The sequence below is a fragment of the Sceloporus occidentalis genome, unplaced genomic scaffold (assembly GCF_023333645.1).
Source record: "Sceloporus occidentalis isolate IW3139 unplaced genomic scaffold, rSceOcc1.0.p SCAF_7, whole genome shotgun sequence".
In the NCBI taxonomy this organism is placed as follows: domain Eukaryota; kingdom Metazoa; phylum Chordata; class Lepidosauria; order Squamata; family Phrynosomatidae; genus Sceloporus; species Sceloporus occidentalis.
Genome location: NW_028316987.1, coordinates 13403209 through 13420347, shown reverse-complemented (window position 1 = coordinate 13420347; position 17139 = coordinate 13403209). Strand labels below are relative to the sequence as shown.

General features: G+C 39.2%; 1 protein-coding gene across 2 annotated transcripts in view; it reads left to right on the top strand.

The window, feature by feature from the left end:
* The window catches only part of LOC149309218 (dnaJ homolog subfamily C member 7), a 35859-nt gene that overhangs the window by 16362 nt on the left and 2358 nt on the right, over positions 1–17139 (top strand). Inside the window, exons 2-14 of one of the 2 annotated variants that reach the window (XR_016281889.1) lie at positions 68–156; positions 1540–1664; positions 1757–1870; positions 2900–2974; positions 5481–5599; positions 6596–6749; positions 8822–8986; positions 11912–12003; positions 13129–13202; positions 13748–13894; positions 14396–14548; positions 14957–15019; positions 15643–16084. Coding sequence is in view for 1 of the 2 variants with exons in the window: in XM_089531983.1 (XP_089388109.1) it covers positions 68–156; positions 1540–1664; positions 1757–1870; positions 2900–2974; positions 5481–5599; positions 6596–6749; positions 8822–8986; positions 11912–12003; positions 13129–13202; positions 13748–13894; positions 14396–14548; positions 14957–15019; positions 15643–15680 (1408 nt within the window). In the remaining variant the exon portion in view is untranslated. Of the gene's footprint in view, positions 1–67; positions 157–1539; positions 1665–1756; positions 1871–2899; positions 2975–5480; positions 5600–6595; positions 6750–8821; positions 8987–11911; positions 12004–13128; positions 13203–13747; positions 13895–14395; positions 14549–14956; positions 15020–15642; positions 16192–17139 lie in introns of those variants that run through there. The other variant, XM_089531983.1, reaches the window with a different exon arrangement.

Sequence of the window (17139 nt, the reverse complement as noted above, 5' to 3'; positions counted from 1 at the left end):
ATCCTGTTATTTTATCTATGCAGGTTGTTCCTATCTTTCTCAACTGTGACATTCTGTTTCATTTCAGAGAAGCTGAGGCCTACAAGGAACAAGGGAATGTTTTTTATGCCAAGAAGGACTACAATGAAGCATACAACTATTATACAAAAGCCATAGGTGAGGATTAAAGGGGAAAGAGAGGTGTTTTTCTGGCCTGCTTGATTTGCTTATCTGAAAAGTCGTATACAGTTGGTCATCCATATCAATGGATTCAATCACCCATGTCTTGAAAATAATATATATATATATATATATATATATTGCAAAAAACAAACCTTGATTTTGCCATTTTATATAAGAGGCATCATTTTACTGTTCATTGTACTTAATGGGACAAACATCCACAGATTTTGGTATCCACAGGAAGGTCTTGGACCAAACCCTACCGAATACCAAAGTCCCACTGTAATTAGTTTGTAGGCATATTATGATGCATTGCTCACATAACCAAAAATTCAAGTAAAAGTTACTATTTCTGCTCTTTACTGAAAACCATTTGCTCCCTTTCAGGACAGGCTGTCTATATGCAACAAGAGGTTTCTACAGTCAGTTGTATCATAGTGACTGCAGAGCCCTGTAATGTATGTAACAAGGCTTCCCTTGTTCCTAAGCTTATGCTCTGACTCTCAGGATCAGGATCCTTACATTGAGAGAATTTCATTTTCATTAGGATATTTGTGTGTGCAAATAGCCTGTCAGATGCCTAGAATTGTTATGTGTAGAATTGTAGAACTGAAGATTTCTGAGAATCTGCCTTGCAGAATGTAAAACAAAAATACAGTTGCTCCTCAGTATCCAAGGACTTGCTATTTGTGGTTTTGGTCATTCGCGGTTGGCAAGCCCATGAGACAAGTCCTCCCTCCCTTCTTTCCTTCCCTCCTTCTTCCCCCCGAGCTTAGTTTTGCCTTGGGGGCCGGGAGGAAGCCATCCTTCAGTCCAGGGAGTTCAGAGAGAGAGAGCCACAATTTTGGGCTCTCTTCTCCGGCACTGAGGCAGCAGAGGTGTGCATGCACACACACACACATACACACACACACTAAAATAAAAGTTATAAGTTCCTCTTTTGCAGCTTTGTGAAAGCTATCCATTTTGTTTTTAATCACAGATGAATGTGTGGTTGACTCGTGTGGATTAATTAATGGAGAAAACAAAGAATCTATTGTAGGGTGAGAATGGGGACCAGATACTTGAGATCTAAAATCAAGCATTTGGATTTCTATTTATAATTTTAATTGGCAAAAAATAATAGTAAACAGCAAGACAAAACCCAAATCCTTTCAAGAAATTTTAAACCCTGAAAGGATTTTGTTTTGATTTTGATGCATGTTGTCATTATTCTTTGCCAATTAGAGTTCATGATTTTGTTGAGTTAGGTGTGCTACTCAGTTCTTTTGCTTTTATCTTATTGAAGATTTTAAGAATTGAAGAACTGAAGCAGAGGAAGGTGGAGAATCTCAATTTCTGTTTTTTTGGTAACTGATATCCTTTTGTGTCCTATAGATACATGCCCCAGCAATGCTAGTTACTATGGGAATCGAGCTGCCACTCTCATGATGCTAGGCAAATATCGAGAAGCACTTGGAGATGCCCAGCACTCTGTCAGAATGGATGATACCTTTGTAAGGGTATGTGATCACAGAGATGCAGTTCTCTTAGTACTCATTCACATCTGAAGCATATGCCATCAAAGGTTTTCCTGTTTTCCCTGTCTTTGCAGGGACACCTACGAGAGGGAAAGTGCCACCTATCTTTGGGGAATGCCATGGCTGCCAGCCGCTGCTTCCAAAGAGTTTTAGAACTTGATCATAAAAATTCACAGGCTCAACAAGAGGTAAGTCTCTTCATTTGCCTGAAGAGTGATGGTGATAGAGATACCTGAAAAAGATATACTAGCATGATTGTCCTGAATCAACAGCTTATTTGTCTGTTATAGAATCTCAAGGTTTATTAGCCTAACTGTATTTGTTTAGCTGAAGGCTTTACAGACTACTCTTGGCTAGGTGAAGCTTGCAGTCATCCACAGTATAACACATAATGAGCTTTCTCTCTTGTCCTTGCCATATAAAATATGAAAGTGAAGGTGATCAACCTAAGCAACTGAAAACCTTTGCCTGGTGAAGATGCATCCAGTTTGTCTTTATGAGAGCTTCAGAGATGGAACTGTTGGCTTTTCTTTAAGAACCCAAATGTTCACTTCAAAAGAAGCTAGAAGAAAGACCCTGCCTTGGAATCTTGTTGGGACCACTTCTCAGAATAATAGATATCAGAGTCAACCAAGATGTGACTGAGGGATAGCGCACATGTAATTTTTTACTCATGGTTAACAACGAGTGTGAGCAACAGAATTATGTGTTTCCTTCCTACTGTCCCTTCATGATCTGGTGTGAATTTTCTACCACTACTCCCACATCTGACTTAACAATGATGTGTCAGCATTAACCATAATCCCAGTTAAGCCCATCCAGGATTTTCCCTAAACTAGGGTTGGAAGGCATGATTTGAACTTTGTTTCAGTTCTGTTGTTCACATACATCCTGCTTAAGGAGAGGATGGCTAAGGAAGAAACAGACAACCCATTAACCTTCTTTTGATCTTGTAGCCATCTTTTAGTGTGTATATTCAGATCATTAAAAGTATGAATGAAATAAACTTCGTCCTTAAACACACAGTGTCTTCGTTTGAGTCAGCATATAAAGAAAATTGGTTTAAATAGTGTTTTTTTTAATGGAGCAGACATGTGTTTACATTCATTTTTTTAAATCTTCATATACAGTATGTGCTGTAGCCACAGAGGTCACTAGTGGCACTGTGCATTAAACTGATATGGTGCAAACCAAGAGCTTTCTCACTTCTCTTCCAGCTGAACAATTCCAGAACTGTCCTAGAGTATGAGAAAATTGCTGAAGCCGACTTTGAAAAACGGGATTTTCGAAAGGTACAGAAGAAGCTGCGTTACACTGAGCTAAACTGGTAGCTTTCAGGCTTTGTAGCTTTAGGGACTTCTTTCCATCTTTGCTAATCAACCCCATGCTTATTTTCAAACAGATGTCTTGTTTTATATAGACAATTGCGAGAGGTATTCTCAGATGCATCACCATTTTATACAGAGCACTAGTCAGGCCTATGCAACTTCAAAGCCAAGAACATACCAACACTTTCCTGTGATGCACAGGAAGAAAAATAAAATGGTAAAACTGACATGGTGCTTGTCTGTCAATAGTGATTTTTCTTCTGAGGATTCTCTAAAAAACTCCAGAGAAACCCACATTTGAAAATCAAAGAACTGAAATTATCATTGGTAAATGAGATGATGATGATGATGATGATGATGATAATAATTTATTTCTATTTCCTGCCTCTCCCTACAGATTACAACAAATAACATACATCATACAATCAAAATTTCCATAAAAATAACCCTCCTATGACACAATAATACAGTGCAATGCAATACAATTAAAACAATACACTTGTCAAACCAAGTAGAATTCAGATTCATCTCTAACACAGTCAGGAATAGAGAGAAAAATGAGCATATTGTTCAAGTCAGCTCTGGTGGGAAAGCCCGCTGGAAGAGATCCGTCTTAATGGCTTTTTTAAAAGCATCTAAGGTGGTAATAAGACCAGCAGGTCATTCCAAAGTTTAGGAGCAATCAAGGTGAAAGATCTTTGGGTAGTAGATATTAGTTTAGTTTTTTGTGTCTGTAATAGAAACTTCCCAGATGTTCTGAGAGTGCGGGGCGGACTATATGGGGAGAGGCGTTCCTGCAGGTACCCTGGGCCAAAGCCATGTAGGGCTTTAAAGGTAATAACCAACACCTTGTACTGCACCTGGAAGCTAATCGGCAACCAGTGAAGATTTTTTAATATAGATGTTGTATGGTCAGTTCTAGCAGTACTGGTGACCAATCTGGCTACCATATTTTGGATCAATTGATGCTTCTGAACTTGGCACAAGGGTAGCCCCATGTAGAGCGCATTGCAGAAATCAAGACGAGAGGTGTGACTAAAAATCTTTTGAGTTTCTGAGAAACAGTTTTTCCTGTTTTGCATAATCACTTCTAAGGCGGTCTTATTAAAAGACTCCTCCATTTTCTCTCCTAGTAGCAACCAGTTTGTAAAGATAATATTTCCAATGATTTAAATTCTGTGACACTGCCACATCTTGGAGGAGCGTTTTCCACTAGACCATCTTAAACTATGTTTTCCTGTTTTGTAGGATTCCTTGGGCAGGGGGTTACGGGGTGGACTTCCTCAGAGGTTTATTGATTCCATGGCTGGGATGAGATTCAGTCCTGATTCTGTCAGGTCTTAGCCACAGCACCATGAAGGATGAGTTTCATAGGTTTGACTCCCCCATAGAACTGGAAAGCTGTGTGTTGTTGTTTTTTCAATCTCTTGAGTAATAAGCCTGCCTTGATAGCTCTGGCCTTGTCCCTGCATGCCCCTACCCATAGTCGAAGTATGTCTTAAGACAGAGAAACTTTGCCCTCTCAGCCCAGCAACCTCAGCAATAAGGCTTCTGTCCATTCCAGTGAATTCCTACTTCACTGCCTCCTAACTGTTAAGAGCAGCTGGCTTATCGTGCACAATCTGAAGTTTGTCTTAAGGAAGAACCCTGCCTTGTGTACAGCTCGAGCCAGCTCTCCCCAGGCTTCTCCATCCCTTGGGGAATGTCAAACGTGCCCTTTGTTTCTGGAGAAGAACCCCCTTTCCATGGCCTCCATCATTTGGAGTGTCTCAGTGCTTCCCGCAGCACCCAGCAGTGATGTCACCTATGGAAGGGATGGGGGAAGGAAGAGTTGAGAATCCAACTGAACCTCACGGCAAACAAAGGCTCCCTTCTTGTGCAGCTGTCCCTTCCCCAGAGCAGCAAAAGTGCCTGTGAAGTCACTCCCTGAGGCCTGCAGCTTGCGTTAGATGCTTGTCATGGCAGCCACTGCTTCGCCCTTTACACTCATTGTTTTAACGTTTTTTGACCTCTTGAGTTTTTGGTACTTCAGACTTGCCCTTTAGAGCAAGAAATTGGGGTGAGAGTGTGTCCCTCCTGTTTCAGGAAAGTGCCCTTCCCTTCCCTTAGAAAATACAGGACTGTACTCATTTACATGTGATAGCAGACCCATTGTACTTGAAACCTGACTGGGCAAATTAACATAGAAAGTAAACTATGTCATAATATTTTAGATAAGAGGTTGACAGGTGTGACATTCCAGATGTTTTAATCACTCACCATTGATCGTGCTGACTAGAGCTATAGGAGTTGTAGGCCAAAAACTACTAGAGGACTAGATTTGCTCACACATGCTGTAAGTGATGCACATCTCTCAGTCTCACAGCAGACATGGCACTGCTTCTTATACAAAGCATCTAGGCTTTACCATTCTCACCAGCTGTTTTCTCTCTCCCCCACCTTTTCTCTCACCACTACCCAACTCATCCAGGTTGTCTTTTGCATGGATCGTGCTCTGGAATTTGCCCCTGCTTGCCACCGATTCAAAATTCTTAAAGCAGAATGCTTAGCGTTGTTGGGTCGCTATCCTGAAGCACAATCAGTTGCCAGGTAGGAATTGTGGCAGCTAAAAACTAATTAGGTGGGGAAGATTCATCAATGGTGTTCAACAATTTGGTTAACAATGAAGTAGATAAAGAGGGTTTTATATCTTGATCCACTGCTTCTCAATGTGGTGGGCCATGGGCTGATAGCCATTGGCTGTTCATCCATGGGAAGTTTCTAGGTAAGGAAGAAACAGATGTAGTAAATGGGCACAAATAACCTGTTAGTCTGTGGCACATTGGGGGAAAGCCCTGCTGGTCCCTGGCGTGAGAGAATATGAGAAGCATTGTCTTAAATCAAATTTGGATCTTTTCCTCCATTGAAATACCTTTAATCTCATTTTTGAAATTCTTTAGACAAAAATATACTTTTATTTGAACTTTAATGTTTTATCTATACATTTGTAATTTGTTTGCTATTTGTAATTTCACTATTCCTATCTTGATCACTAATTTTAGGGGCAAGATGGGATTTTATATTTAAATAAATAAAAGGATTGTGGCCAGGGTAAGTTTGCAAATTTCAGAATTTGCAAAATTTAGCTTTCCAGGGCTTTTGGATTTTTTCTTTTCTTTTCCTTTTTGCCTTGCAGTTAACACTTCCCATTGTTGGGCTTGATGCTACAGATGGGCAAAGCATAAAACAGTACAAGCCATGAAAAATAAAAGGCTGGGGTTGGAGGAAAGGCTTCTTTAAACAATAGCATTTGGCATTTAGGAGAAGAGGTAGTCTAGAAGAATATAGGGAAGAAGAAGGCTACAAAAGGGCTCAAGAGAAGGGAAACTGAGTCAAAAGTGATCAGGAAAACATGGTGCCCATGTGCAGAAAATTCACAAATGAGGTATCACATTTAGGTTTGAAATACGCCAGTCATATTTTCAAGTACAGGCCTCTTGTCTCTCAGGAGTGCTTTATGAATGTTAGGCCCTCTGTATGTGGGTTGCTCTCCTTCAGTATGTATTGTTCTGTAATTTTTGTCTTGCCTCTTCATTCTGTCTGTAGTGACATCTTGAGAATAGATTCCACAAATGCTGATGCTCTCTATGTGCGAGGGCTTTGCCTTTACTATGAAGACTGCATTGAAAAGGCTGTCCAGTTCTTTATCCAGGCTCTCAAAATGGCTCCCGACCACGATAAGGCCTGTCTTGCTTGCCGTGTAAGTATGAGAGAGAGTCTACTCGGTTTTCCACTCCTTTTCTAAAAAGGAAGTGCTTCTCTTTCTGAGGCATGCAGAACCATGCAAATTTCCCAACTATGCAAATTTCATGTAAAAAATAAATTCTGTAACTTGGTAGTTAAAATTCTGCCCCAAGAAAAGCAGAATTGTGCAATGTGTCTAAATTATGAACACTGCGTAATTTTTAATAGTTTTCCTTCTCCTGGATATTTTTCCCCATTTTGTTACTCCCATAATTTTTTATCGGTAGGCATGGAGTGGAGAGAGCAGGGACAAAGCTCTGCCTCGAGGCCATGAAAACTTTATTCAATTACCTCTCCAGCTTCAGTTTTCATATATTTTCAGGGATATTTTCAGAATTACAGTATAATAGATTTTTTTAAAAGGACATTCTCTGTACCCACTGATACATTCAGCATTTTCCCTTGTTCCTTGCACTCTAAGAATCACAGCATACAATTCTACCTTGGCTCTATTCTCATCATATTTTTCCAAAACAAATAACTCATGTGTGGAAGGCCTTAAGAAGGTCTTAAGAATCATCTTCTCCACTAAGCAAGCAACTCCCACCTGTCAGTAACTGCAAGTGGCATTTTATGTGGGAATGGATCCAGAGTGCAAAACACGTTAATGTGCACTCATTATATTTTATTTAATCTTCTGCTGGTATGATATTAAAATCATGCAGTGTTTAGCCAATTGGTGGGTATTAATTTATTTTGATTTATTTATCTTTGATTTTTAAAAAATGCTCCCAAGTGATTAAACATTTTTAAAAGAAATATTGTGCCAGCAGTTGTTGCACTATTAAGAGATTTGTTTGAAAAAATATCCTATGCATACAAAACTAATTAATTTCACATGTATTAATTGGCAAATTTGTTCATACCAGACTGGTTTAATTAACTGAGAGATTCTAATGCTAAACACAAATTAAGAAAATGAAAACCCCCAAATATTTTCTGTTAAGAGTCATTGTTGTTTAAATGGTTATAGACTTGAAAAACTTTTGAACAGTTCAAATCAATTTTTTTAGAAAAATAGGAGTGAGGAAGAAGAGAAGGGAATCAAAAAAGAAGGGCAAAAATGATGTGTAGATGCCACTTGGTGCCTCCATAGATGCTGGGTGCTCCAGCTGTGTCCAATTCCTAAAGTAGAAAAAAATCTGTTCATTTCTTCATTATGTTTACTTGGATTTTTTGCAAAATGGCAAGTAATACCAAGTAAAATGTTTAAAATGACATTCCTTTCTGCGTGTTAGAGAAAAGAGAATGCCTTTAGTCCAAGATAATACCTCAAGTGTGTATCTGTGTTTGTCTCCCACCCCCAGGACTATTTTGTTCTTCTTAGATTCATACTGAAACAAATCCCCTAGCAGATCATCCCATTTGCAAATGGGAAGCAACCATTTTGGGGACTGCGATTCACCCCTAGAAAGGCTTTTAGAGAGAGGGGGCTTACAATGGTGATGGCACTTCCTTTTCTTCTTTTCTTTCTTTTGTTTTTTTACTTTAATTTTTTTTACCTTTAATTCAAAAGGGAAAAAGTTGCCAGCTTCAGTGCTGCATAACTGGAATTCTGCCTACCACCATGCTTCTTCTTTCCCAGAGGATCCCTTTGCAATGACTGTGGGCATGCTAAGCATCATTCCCGGTAACACTCTGCAAAGTAAGGATGGTGACAGCAGCCGAAGCTCCACTCCTGTTATTGCACCACCACATGTGCTGGCAGAATTGGTGGCTTTGGAACTGGAAAAAAATTAAAAGGGAGGAGGGAAGAAAAGGAAATAGTGTCACCACCATGGTAAGCTCCTGCCCTTCCCCCTGCATTATACAAATTTCTTTACACTACCCCCCTAGGCTCCATTAGTTCTTTTTCATGGTTTGCCCCCCAATTCCTCCCCGAAGGAGATAAAAATGCTGAAATGAAGTCAAAGGAGACTGGGTCTAATTGGAAATTTACTCAGGTTAACCAACTAAGGTTTGTTTAATAAGGTAATTTTTTAACAGCTTAACTATTAAACCTGTCTTTTGGCCCTCCTTCTCTTCCAGAACGCCAAAGCGTTGAAAGCAAAGAAAGACGATGGCAACAAGGCCTTCAAGGAAGGCAATTACAAGCTAGCTTTTGAACTTTATACAGAAGCCCTGGCAATAGACCCAAATAACAGAAAAACCAATGCCAAACTCTACTGCAATCGTGGGACGGTTAACTCAAAGGTAAGGGCATTTCAAGATGCAGGAGGGGGCTCCTGCATACCAGAGACATCTCTAAAACCTTCAGCCCCTAATAGTTTACATAGTTTACACACAGGAGGAAAAAGAATTTGTGGTTTTATTTACTACACTGAATAGGTGTCAGCGGTCTCATGACCCAAGGACTGACAAAAAGGAAAGAAATGGGCATCCATGCATATATATTATACATGCATATTATATATATATATGATAATCACACATCATCCTATTTGCATAGCTATAGTCTCACTAATTAGCAGATCACATTTTTAGAGCATACATATGAAACAGGTCATGTACTACTATCCCATAATGATCCTGCATTGCATAATAGCTCAGAAATTGAGGAGAGTACCTTTAGCAGAGAGATGTGTTTTAGAGTTTGAGCTCAAGAGTTCTGGGTTGGAGCAAGCTGTGCTGATTGGGTGTTCGCACTAAGGTCGGTGTCCCTTGCAGCAGTCTTATACAGTCAACAAGTATCTTCACCATTCAGGTGGGAAAGTGGGACTAGAAACAAATGTAATAACCCTGTGATCAGGAACAAGTTCCTGTTGGAAGGCAGACAGGGAAGGGAAGGCCTGCTGACTAATCCTGTGTCTAGTGTTTCTGTTCATTCTGCCCACTCCCCTTCTTTCTTTCTCTGTTTGTTTGTGTTTCAGATCATTACCTCTCTTATACATATACTTAAAGCACTTAACTGTTTAAATAGCAGTACAGGTTGAAAATCCCTTATCAGGAATTCCAAAATCTTCCAGAAAACCAAAACTTTCATGGGTGGCTCAGCTAGTGATATCTTTGTTTTCTGATGGTTCCTTGTACACAAACTTTTTTTTCATGCACAAAATTATTAGAAATATTGTATAAAATTAACCTATAACATGTATATGAAAGATAAACAAATTCTATATTTAGTCTTGAGTCCCATGTCCAAGATTATGTACATTTATGCAAATACACATATTCAAAAATAAAATAAAAAAATCTGACTTGCGGAAAATTCTAATTTCAAGCATTATGAATAAGGCAGGATCAACCTGTAGTATGACTTGTTGCCAGATAATTTCTGGACTCACATGGCCCCCATCCGCTGCTGGACTGGGCTGAGCTATGAAGGCATCAGTTTTTGAATACAGTGAATCCATGAAAGAGGTGGATGAGGGCAGGATCACATTATTATTTTATCTGTGTTGCTGTTGAGGTAAGTATTGGGAAGCCATTAAAGCAAATGTGTAACATGATGAGTCTGTGTTTCTTATTTGGTAGACAACTATTCCCACCTACCCCAAAAAATTAGCCCCAAGGACTATGAAGACTATGTTATTTAAATTTCTTTCTTTCTTTCTTTCTTTCTTTCTTTCTTTCTTTCTTTCTTTTTCTTTCTTTTTGCCTTAAGCTGCTAGAAGCAGCAGCTCACCTTTTATTTTAATATATTCTTTATTGAAATAGTATTGACACTAATAAATCTCATCTGAAGTTAATGTCACATAATCGTATATACAATAATTATAATGTCATATAGGGCCATCTTTAATAATATACAACATTTACTAATAAAATAATTCTCATGTTTAAATTATGTACTCTCATTTTGTTATAGTCTGTTGTCAACTTCCAACCAGTCTGTGTGTAATTTGCTAATTTCAAAATTTTCTAAATCAATCAATCTCAATCTCTCTCTCTCTCTCTCTCTCTCTCTCTCTCTCTCTCTCTTCGGCTAAAATTTTAACCACTATTCTTATGGTATCCCTATCACTACCTTCTCTTCTATTCTTGTTGTTAACATTGTCCTTATATACCATAGTTTTATCTTTCGTTTTTTCTAAATATTTATTATTCAGATATCTATAACAACTAGACTTGGCCATTTCTTATTCCAAAAAGCTTTAACTGATTTCCAGTGTTTTTCCTTTTGGTTTATTGCACACTCCTTTTATAGAGCAGTTATTACATCTATGTTCATCATTTCTTTCAGTTTTAATAGCCACTGTTCCATTGTTGATATCTATCTATATTAAAGGAAAATGTTTCTGCCACAAGAACCAAAAGGTGAAGTGTGAGCTGCTAATTATTCATGAAAATACCCAGTGACTTTGCTTCTTAAGGAAGCTCAGTATAATGGGCTCAAAAGGACCTCAGAAAACATTTCAGCCCACTGAACTGATATGAAGTCATGCTGAGTCCATTGCCTCATACATTTTTCTCCGGTGTGTGTTTTCATTAACTTCTGTGGGACAGCTGTTTTTCCTCAGCACTGAAAATTTGCAGGATGGCTACTACACTTATTGAAATATATAGCAGCAAGTACATAGGCTGAAAGCAACGGAAGCGGCACCACGTGATGCTGCACCACCACAAGCATAAGCCCCATTACTTCTAATGGGGCTCAAGCATACATGGAATTTATTTTATGCAGGGGGTTCCAGAATGGCTCCCCCATGTAAAAGAAGGGACCACTGTAATATGTATGGAATGCTGAAATTTTATATAGTGATTCTCCAAAATGGTTTAAATAACTTGCTACCTATCAGTGGCTTTGGGGTTTATCTTCCAGAATGTTATTGAAATTTTGTGGATTTTTAATGTTTCATATGCTCTGTATACATTTTCATATTAATCCCTTACCTCTTGTAGGAACTATGGTAATGATTTTTGGCTATCTAGTATTATTGTATAAATTTTGCTCATGGTGTCCCTAGTTGGCTCATTCTTGCAAGTTGTCATTGCATGGGAAAGACCTGAAAAATAGCCTTTAAGCAGTAGGGTGGTTGTTAGATAAAGTGGCTGGTTTTATTGGCCTGAAGAAATGCAAGGAACAGATCAAGTTTGAGGGTTTCTTGGATGAAATTTTTATTTTATTTTATTTAAAGTGAAGAGGATCATTTTCTTTCCTTGTTGCTTGCCTTCTAGCTTCGGAAACTGGATGAAGCAATAGAAGATTGCACATGTGCCATCAAACTGGACGACACATACATCAAAGCTTACCTGAGGAGAGCACAGTGGTGAGTTCGGGCATATTAAATATTGAGTGAGGAGCTGTAGCTCAGACATGAGAGAGCATCTGCTGGCACATAGAAAGAAGCTGGTTGCTTCCGTCCCTGGTATCTCAAGGTTAAAGGTTCTTGGGGGCTACAAAGAGTGAAATTCTATCAGTCTGGGTAGACAGTGCTGGACAAGATAGAACCATGATCTTTCTTGGTACGTGATAAGTTCATAATGGGAAATCATTACACTGTCTCAGTAGTGCAGGTGCAGGCCCATATCAATGCCCTTTTTGAATCATGGATTCATTAGAGTGTCGTAGATGGACATGCTTTCTTCCCCAAGATAGCATCGTGTTCTAGTGTGTTAATTTTTTTCCCCAATCTAAAAGGTTGAGATGTCTCTTGAATATTTAGTTGCTGGCAGTAAGTGCTTTAAGCTAAAATGTGCTGGTGTTTTAGTCCTATACATTGGAACAAGGTTCTCCAAGAATTTCTCTAAAACTTAGTTTGGTGCTTAGTTAAGAGTAATTTGATGTATAGTATTAGAGAGGCTGAAAGAATTAGGGAAAGTGCCCAAAGCCCATCTGCTTTATTTTCCCCATTTGTTGGCTTCAACAAACATTTGCGCTCTTGCTTCTAAGCTTACTTTATTTGATTTTTGTATTCTTCCTCTCCCACCAAGACACTTGGGGAAGGAGATATGTTTCTTCTGCCCTTCTAGTTTTATCCTCCTCATTTAGTTGACCCTTTTCAGATTAGACTAAAAAACAATTGATCCACAGTGTATCAAGTCTTTTACTCATTATAGCATTCTGATTCTGTTGGTACAATGTTGGGTTCACCGTCCTGAATCTTGCCAAGCTCGATTCAGCAAAGGCTTTCAGTGCTGAAAAGGAAATCGTTCCCTACCCCACAGCTTAGATTTGTTCACAACTCAATAACATTACTTTTTTAGACTCCAGCTCCCAGAATCTCTCAGATAATATCTGTAATGGCTGGAGATTATGGGAATGATGGTCAAAAAAGTAACTTTTCCAATATCTGGATTAGTTTAGTCCACCTTAAGCTTGTGTCACTTACTTGAATTGTTCAGAATTCATTTTATTATTTTTATAAAGTTATATCTATGCTTCTTTTGCTTAGTTACATGGACACAGAGCAATATGAAGATGCTGTAAGGGATTATGAAAAGGTTTACCAGACAGAGAAAACAAAAGGTAAAGGATGAGCACCTCCCTGTTCTCTTTATCAGCCTTCTCCAATCTTCTGCTTCTGTGATGGCTAGGGATGATGTGGGTTGCAATTAAAGACATTTGGAGAGTACATGGTGTAAGAAGGCAGGTTCTGTCCTGTAAAGTGGTATTGCAGTATGTCTTCAGAATCTGAGAATTGACATATTTAGTAGAGAAATCTGGTATTAATATGTGGAATCTTTTTCATCAGTACATCTTGGAGAGTGTTTGAAATTCATTTAATTGACATTCTTTCTTCTTACTCTCCCAGTACAAACTTCATGATAGGGATGCCTACAGAATTTCATCCCCACTTAAATCTCCTGTGACCTCTTCCACTGTATGTTCTCTGCCTTCTAAAAATATTTATATCAAGAAAGTAACATTGCCAACATACAAACTGCACTTATACCTGGGTTAGTGGATATGTAGTCAGGGCAAGGAGCTGCATTCATTATGTATCTGAGTTTTTTGTCTTTGTGGCAATTAAAGCTGATTTCCAATACTCTTTCCCTTCTGCTTTATTCTAGAACACAAACAGCTTCTCAAAAATGCACAGGTTGAACTCAAGAAAAGCAAGAGGAAAGACTATTACAAGATCCTAGGTGTGGACAAAAATGCTTCTGAAGATGAGATCAAAAAGGCATATCGGAAGCGGGCTCTAATGCACCACCCAGGTACAGAAATTATTCCCTTGGCTCTTACTTTCATTATTCAGTTAACAGCTTTCATCATACCTGACCATTAACCATGCTTATGGGAGTAGGAATACAGAGACATCCAAAAAGCTACAGCTTTCCACCACTGCCATGTGGCTGTGATGGCACATTTTAAATCTGAGAATGTAAATGTCTGGTGAAGTTGCTATGGGGGGGCAAAGTCTGGGAGCAGCCACCAAGAAGGCCCTGTACCTTACTCTCACCAAACAAGCTTGAGAGGGTGGTGGGACAGAGAGAAGTACCTCCCAACCCTTATAGGTTGCAGGAGTAGTGTTCTTGTGCTTTCCATAGCTACTAGATTCTTTGCACAGTGGCTGAAACTTTAAGAGATAATTATCCGTGTTTTTTAAGGAAAAAATGTAACTTGCCCTTTTTGTGAAGTTCTAGACTGTATCATTTCATCTCAACACAATTCCTTCTTTGCCGATCCATTTTCTCACCCAACCCCAATTCCTGTAGACCGGCATAGTGGAGCAAGTGCTGAAATCCAAAAGGAAGAAGAAAAGAAATTCAAAGAGGTTGGCGAAGCCTTCACCATCCTCTCAGATCCAAAAAAGAAAGCCCGCTATGACAGTGGACAGGATCTTGAGGAAGATGGCATGAATATGGGAGGTAAGTGCTGAGGACAGGTTTTGCCTTGGTGGCTTTATTTTCCACAAGTGTATATTTTTATAGGGACTGAGGAAGGATTGTGGGTATTTTCAAAATCCAGATAGTACTATGTTAGTTCCCATAAAAGCTGTAGAATTTTGAATCTGAACATAGCATCTCTGCTGTGCTTTAGCATCTCTGTAGTAAAAGGCTTGAAAATTGGGTAAGTGGAGAAAAGGGAAATGGACAGTGGCAGGAATCAAGACACACAGCAGCAGAGATTCAGCCCTGTGAAACTTCCCACTCATTTTAGAATCTGTCAGTATAGGTTTGTCTGTAATTGATATATTTTTTAAAAAGAAAAAAAGAACCTCATCTCATCTGTTCTTATTTCTCTCTGTTTTCTTTCTCTGCACACATCCCCATCAGACTTTGATGCCAATAATATCTTCAAGGCTTTCTTTGGAGGGCCAGGAAACTTTAGTTTTGAAGGTAAGTGGATTATCCTCTATATGCCATCTATTCCAGGAGAGGGGTCTTGACTTTGTAGAGGGATGGGGCAGAGAGAGTGTGGTTTTTCAGCTCTTACAGTACCTCTTGGACCCTCATTGCTACGTCCCTGAGCAAATAGTTCAGAACACAGAAATTGAATTTATGGGCCACCATATACATACAAATGCTTGTTTTGCATGGGACAGACCTTCAGCCATCTGACTCTCCCGATCCTGGATCCTCTTTTAAACTCTTTTCCTTCATATGCCTGAGGCATGTTTGTTGGGGTTCAGTTGTGATGCCTTCCTTTTAACTGCACCCTTTTTTCTTCTTTGCCTTGGCCAATCAAGAGGCTTTTTCCCACCTATCATTGCCCAGTCATTTAGAGATGGAGCTGTTTTCATGATAGTCACACTATTACAGGCTCTTTGTGTCCCCCAGAGCTGCGAGGAAGAAAAAGCTTTTTCTGCTTAGTGTTAGCAGACTTAGCATGCATTCTTTTAAAAACAAAAACTATTTATCAGCAGCTGCTGTGGCACTCTACTTCCTGTGCCATCCCAAGGGATATGGTTGGGTTGATCTATGAGGTGGCCAATTCTAAATCTTACTTTTTTGTTTTGCAGCTTCTGGACCAGGGAATTTCTTTTTCCAGTTTGGCTAAACTGCAAAAGAATTCTGTTTCATCTACTGAAACCCACACTTTACCTGACCTGCTTCTTTTAACCTTGAGTTATGTTCTCCCTTCATCTCATCTCGCCGTTTCTTAGGGCTGTGGCGTTTTCTCCATTGGAGACCTCAGTTTTTTGTGTGTGCTTTAGAGTGTGATGAGAAAACCAGCGCTTGGAGAGAAGGGGAAGGGGCAGTGAAGGATTTTTTTTGTTTTGTTTTATTGTTAACTTTATTAAAGAGAAAGCGAGAGAGAGAAATAAAACCTTTTGATTCCTCCATGATAAATAATTTCAAACTCCTGAGCTGCTGGGACTTCACTGGAAGAATCCTCATTTTCTGAGAATAGCCTGAGACTTTTCTCAAGTGCAGCTGGACACGATATGCCTTCATATTTATGTGAGTAAAGAGAACCTGATTAGATTTTTCTCACTTCGGTTTCATGGCCCTGGCTGTAGCCACACTGAACTGTGTTCACAAAAGCAATTAAACCCTTGAGAAACCCAGGCGAAGAGTTAAGATTCATGGCATTATTCCCTGCCAGATTCGCTTTTGGAAGGAAGGCCAAAAAAACCCTTCTTCTCAGCACTTCTAATACCTCCAAAAAGTATCATTTAACTTGAGGGACAGTTTCTTTCTGTTTCCACTTTCTGGAGTACTTCAGGGAAATGGTAAGGGCTGATTTCACACAAGAAATATTTTCATTTACATGATGACCCCCAGCTCAACTTGTAAAAACTGGTTCCAATGGAAAGTGCATGGTGTCAGGTATGACAAAGGCTCTGGGGGGGGTGTGGGCATGGATCAGCAATGGCCCTTTCAGTTACATGAATTGTCATTTGATGGCACAGTTCATACATGCAAACTCACTCAGTTTGTAACTTTTCTTTGACAAACTCATTGGGGTCTTAATATGCATTTTTGGTCGAGAGGATTTTTCAGGATTGACCAACAGTGTTCTGCTTTTAAAATAAGAAAATATGAATTGATGTAGGGAAAGGGCTCCTGTGTCTGCTGCACAGCCCTCCCACATAGCATATTATGAAGTGGCTTGTACAAGTGTCTCCAAATACAAATTTTTGTGCTGAGAGCCGAGTTCACAATATTCTGTGTTCCTCTTTGTATTGATGGATTCTCATGTTTCTGAATGAACTACATGTTTTGAAATTATCCAGTGGGATGTTTTGCAAGATGACAGTTTGTTTCTAATTAAAACAGTAGCAACCAGCCATCCTGGAATTGCTGGTTGTCCTGTCCATTTTTAGTTTTGTCCTGTATTGAATTAATGAATATATTGGCCACCCCAAGTCACTGATTTCATGATACCTCCTTATTTTGCTGTTATTTCTCAGTAGCAATACATCAGAAGCAAACTCTTGTCTCTCCTCACAAGACATTATACATTAGCTTACAGTTGTTATCATACCATACACTGGCAGTTTCTTCTGATATTA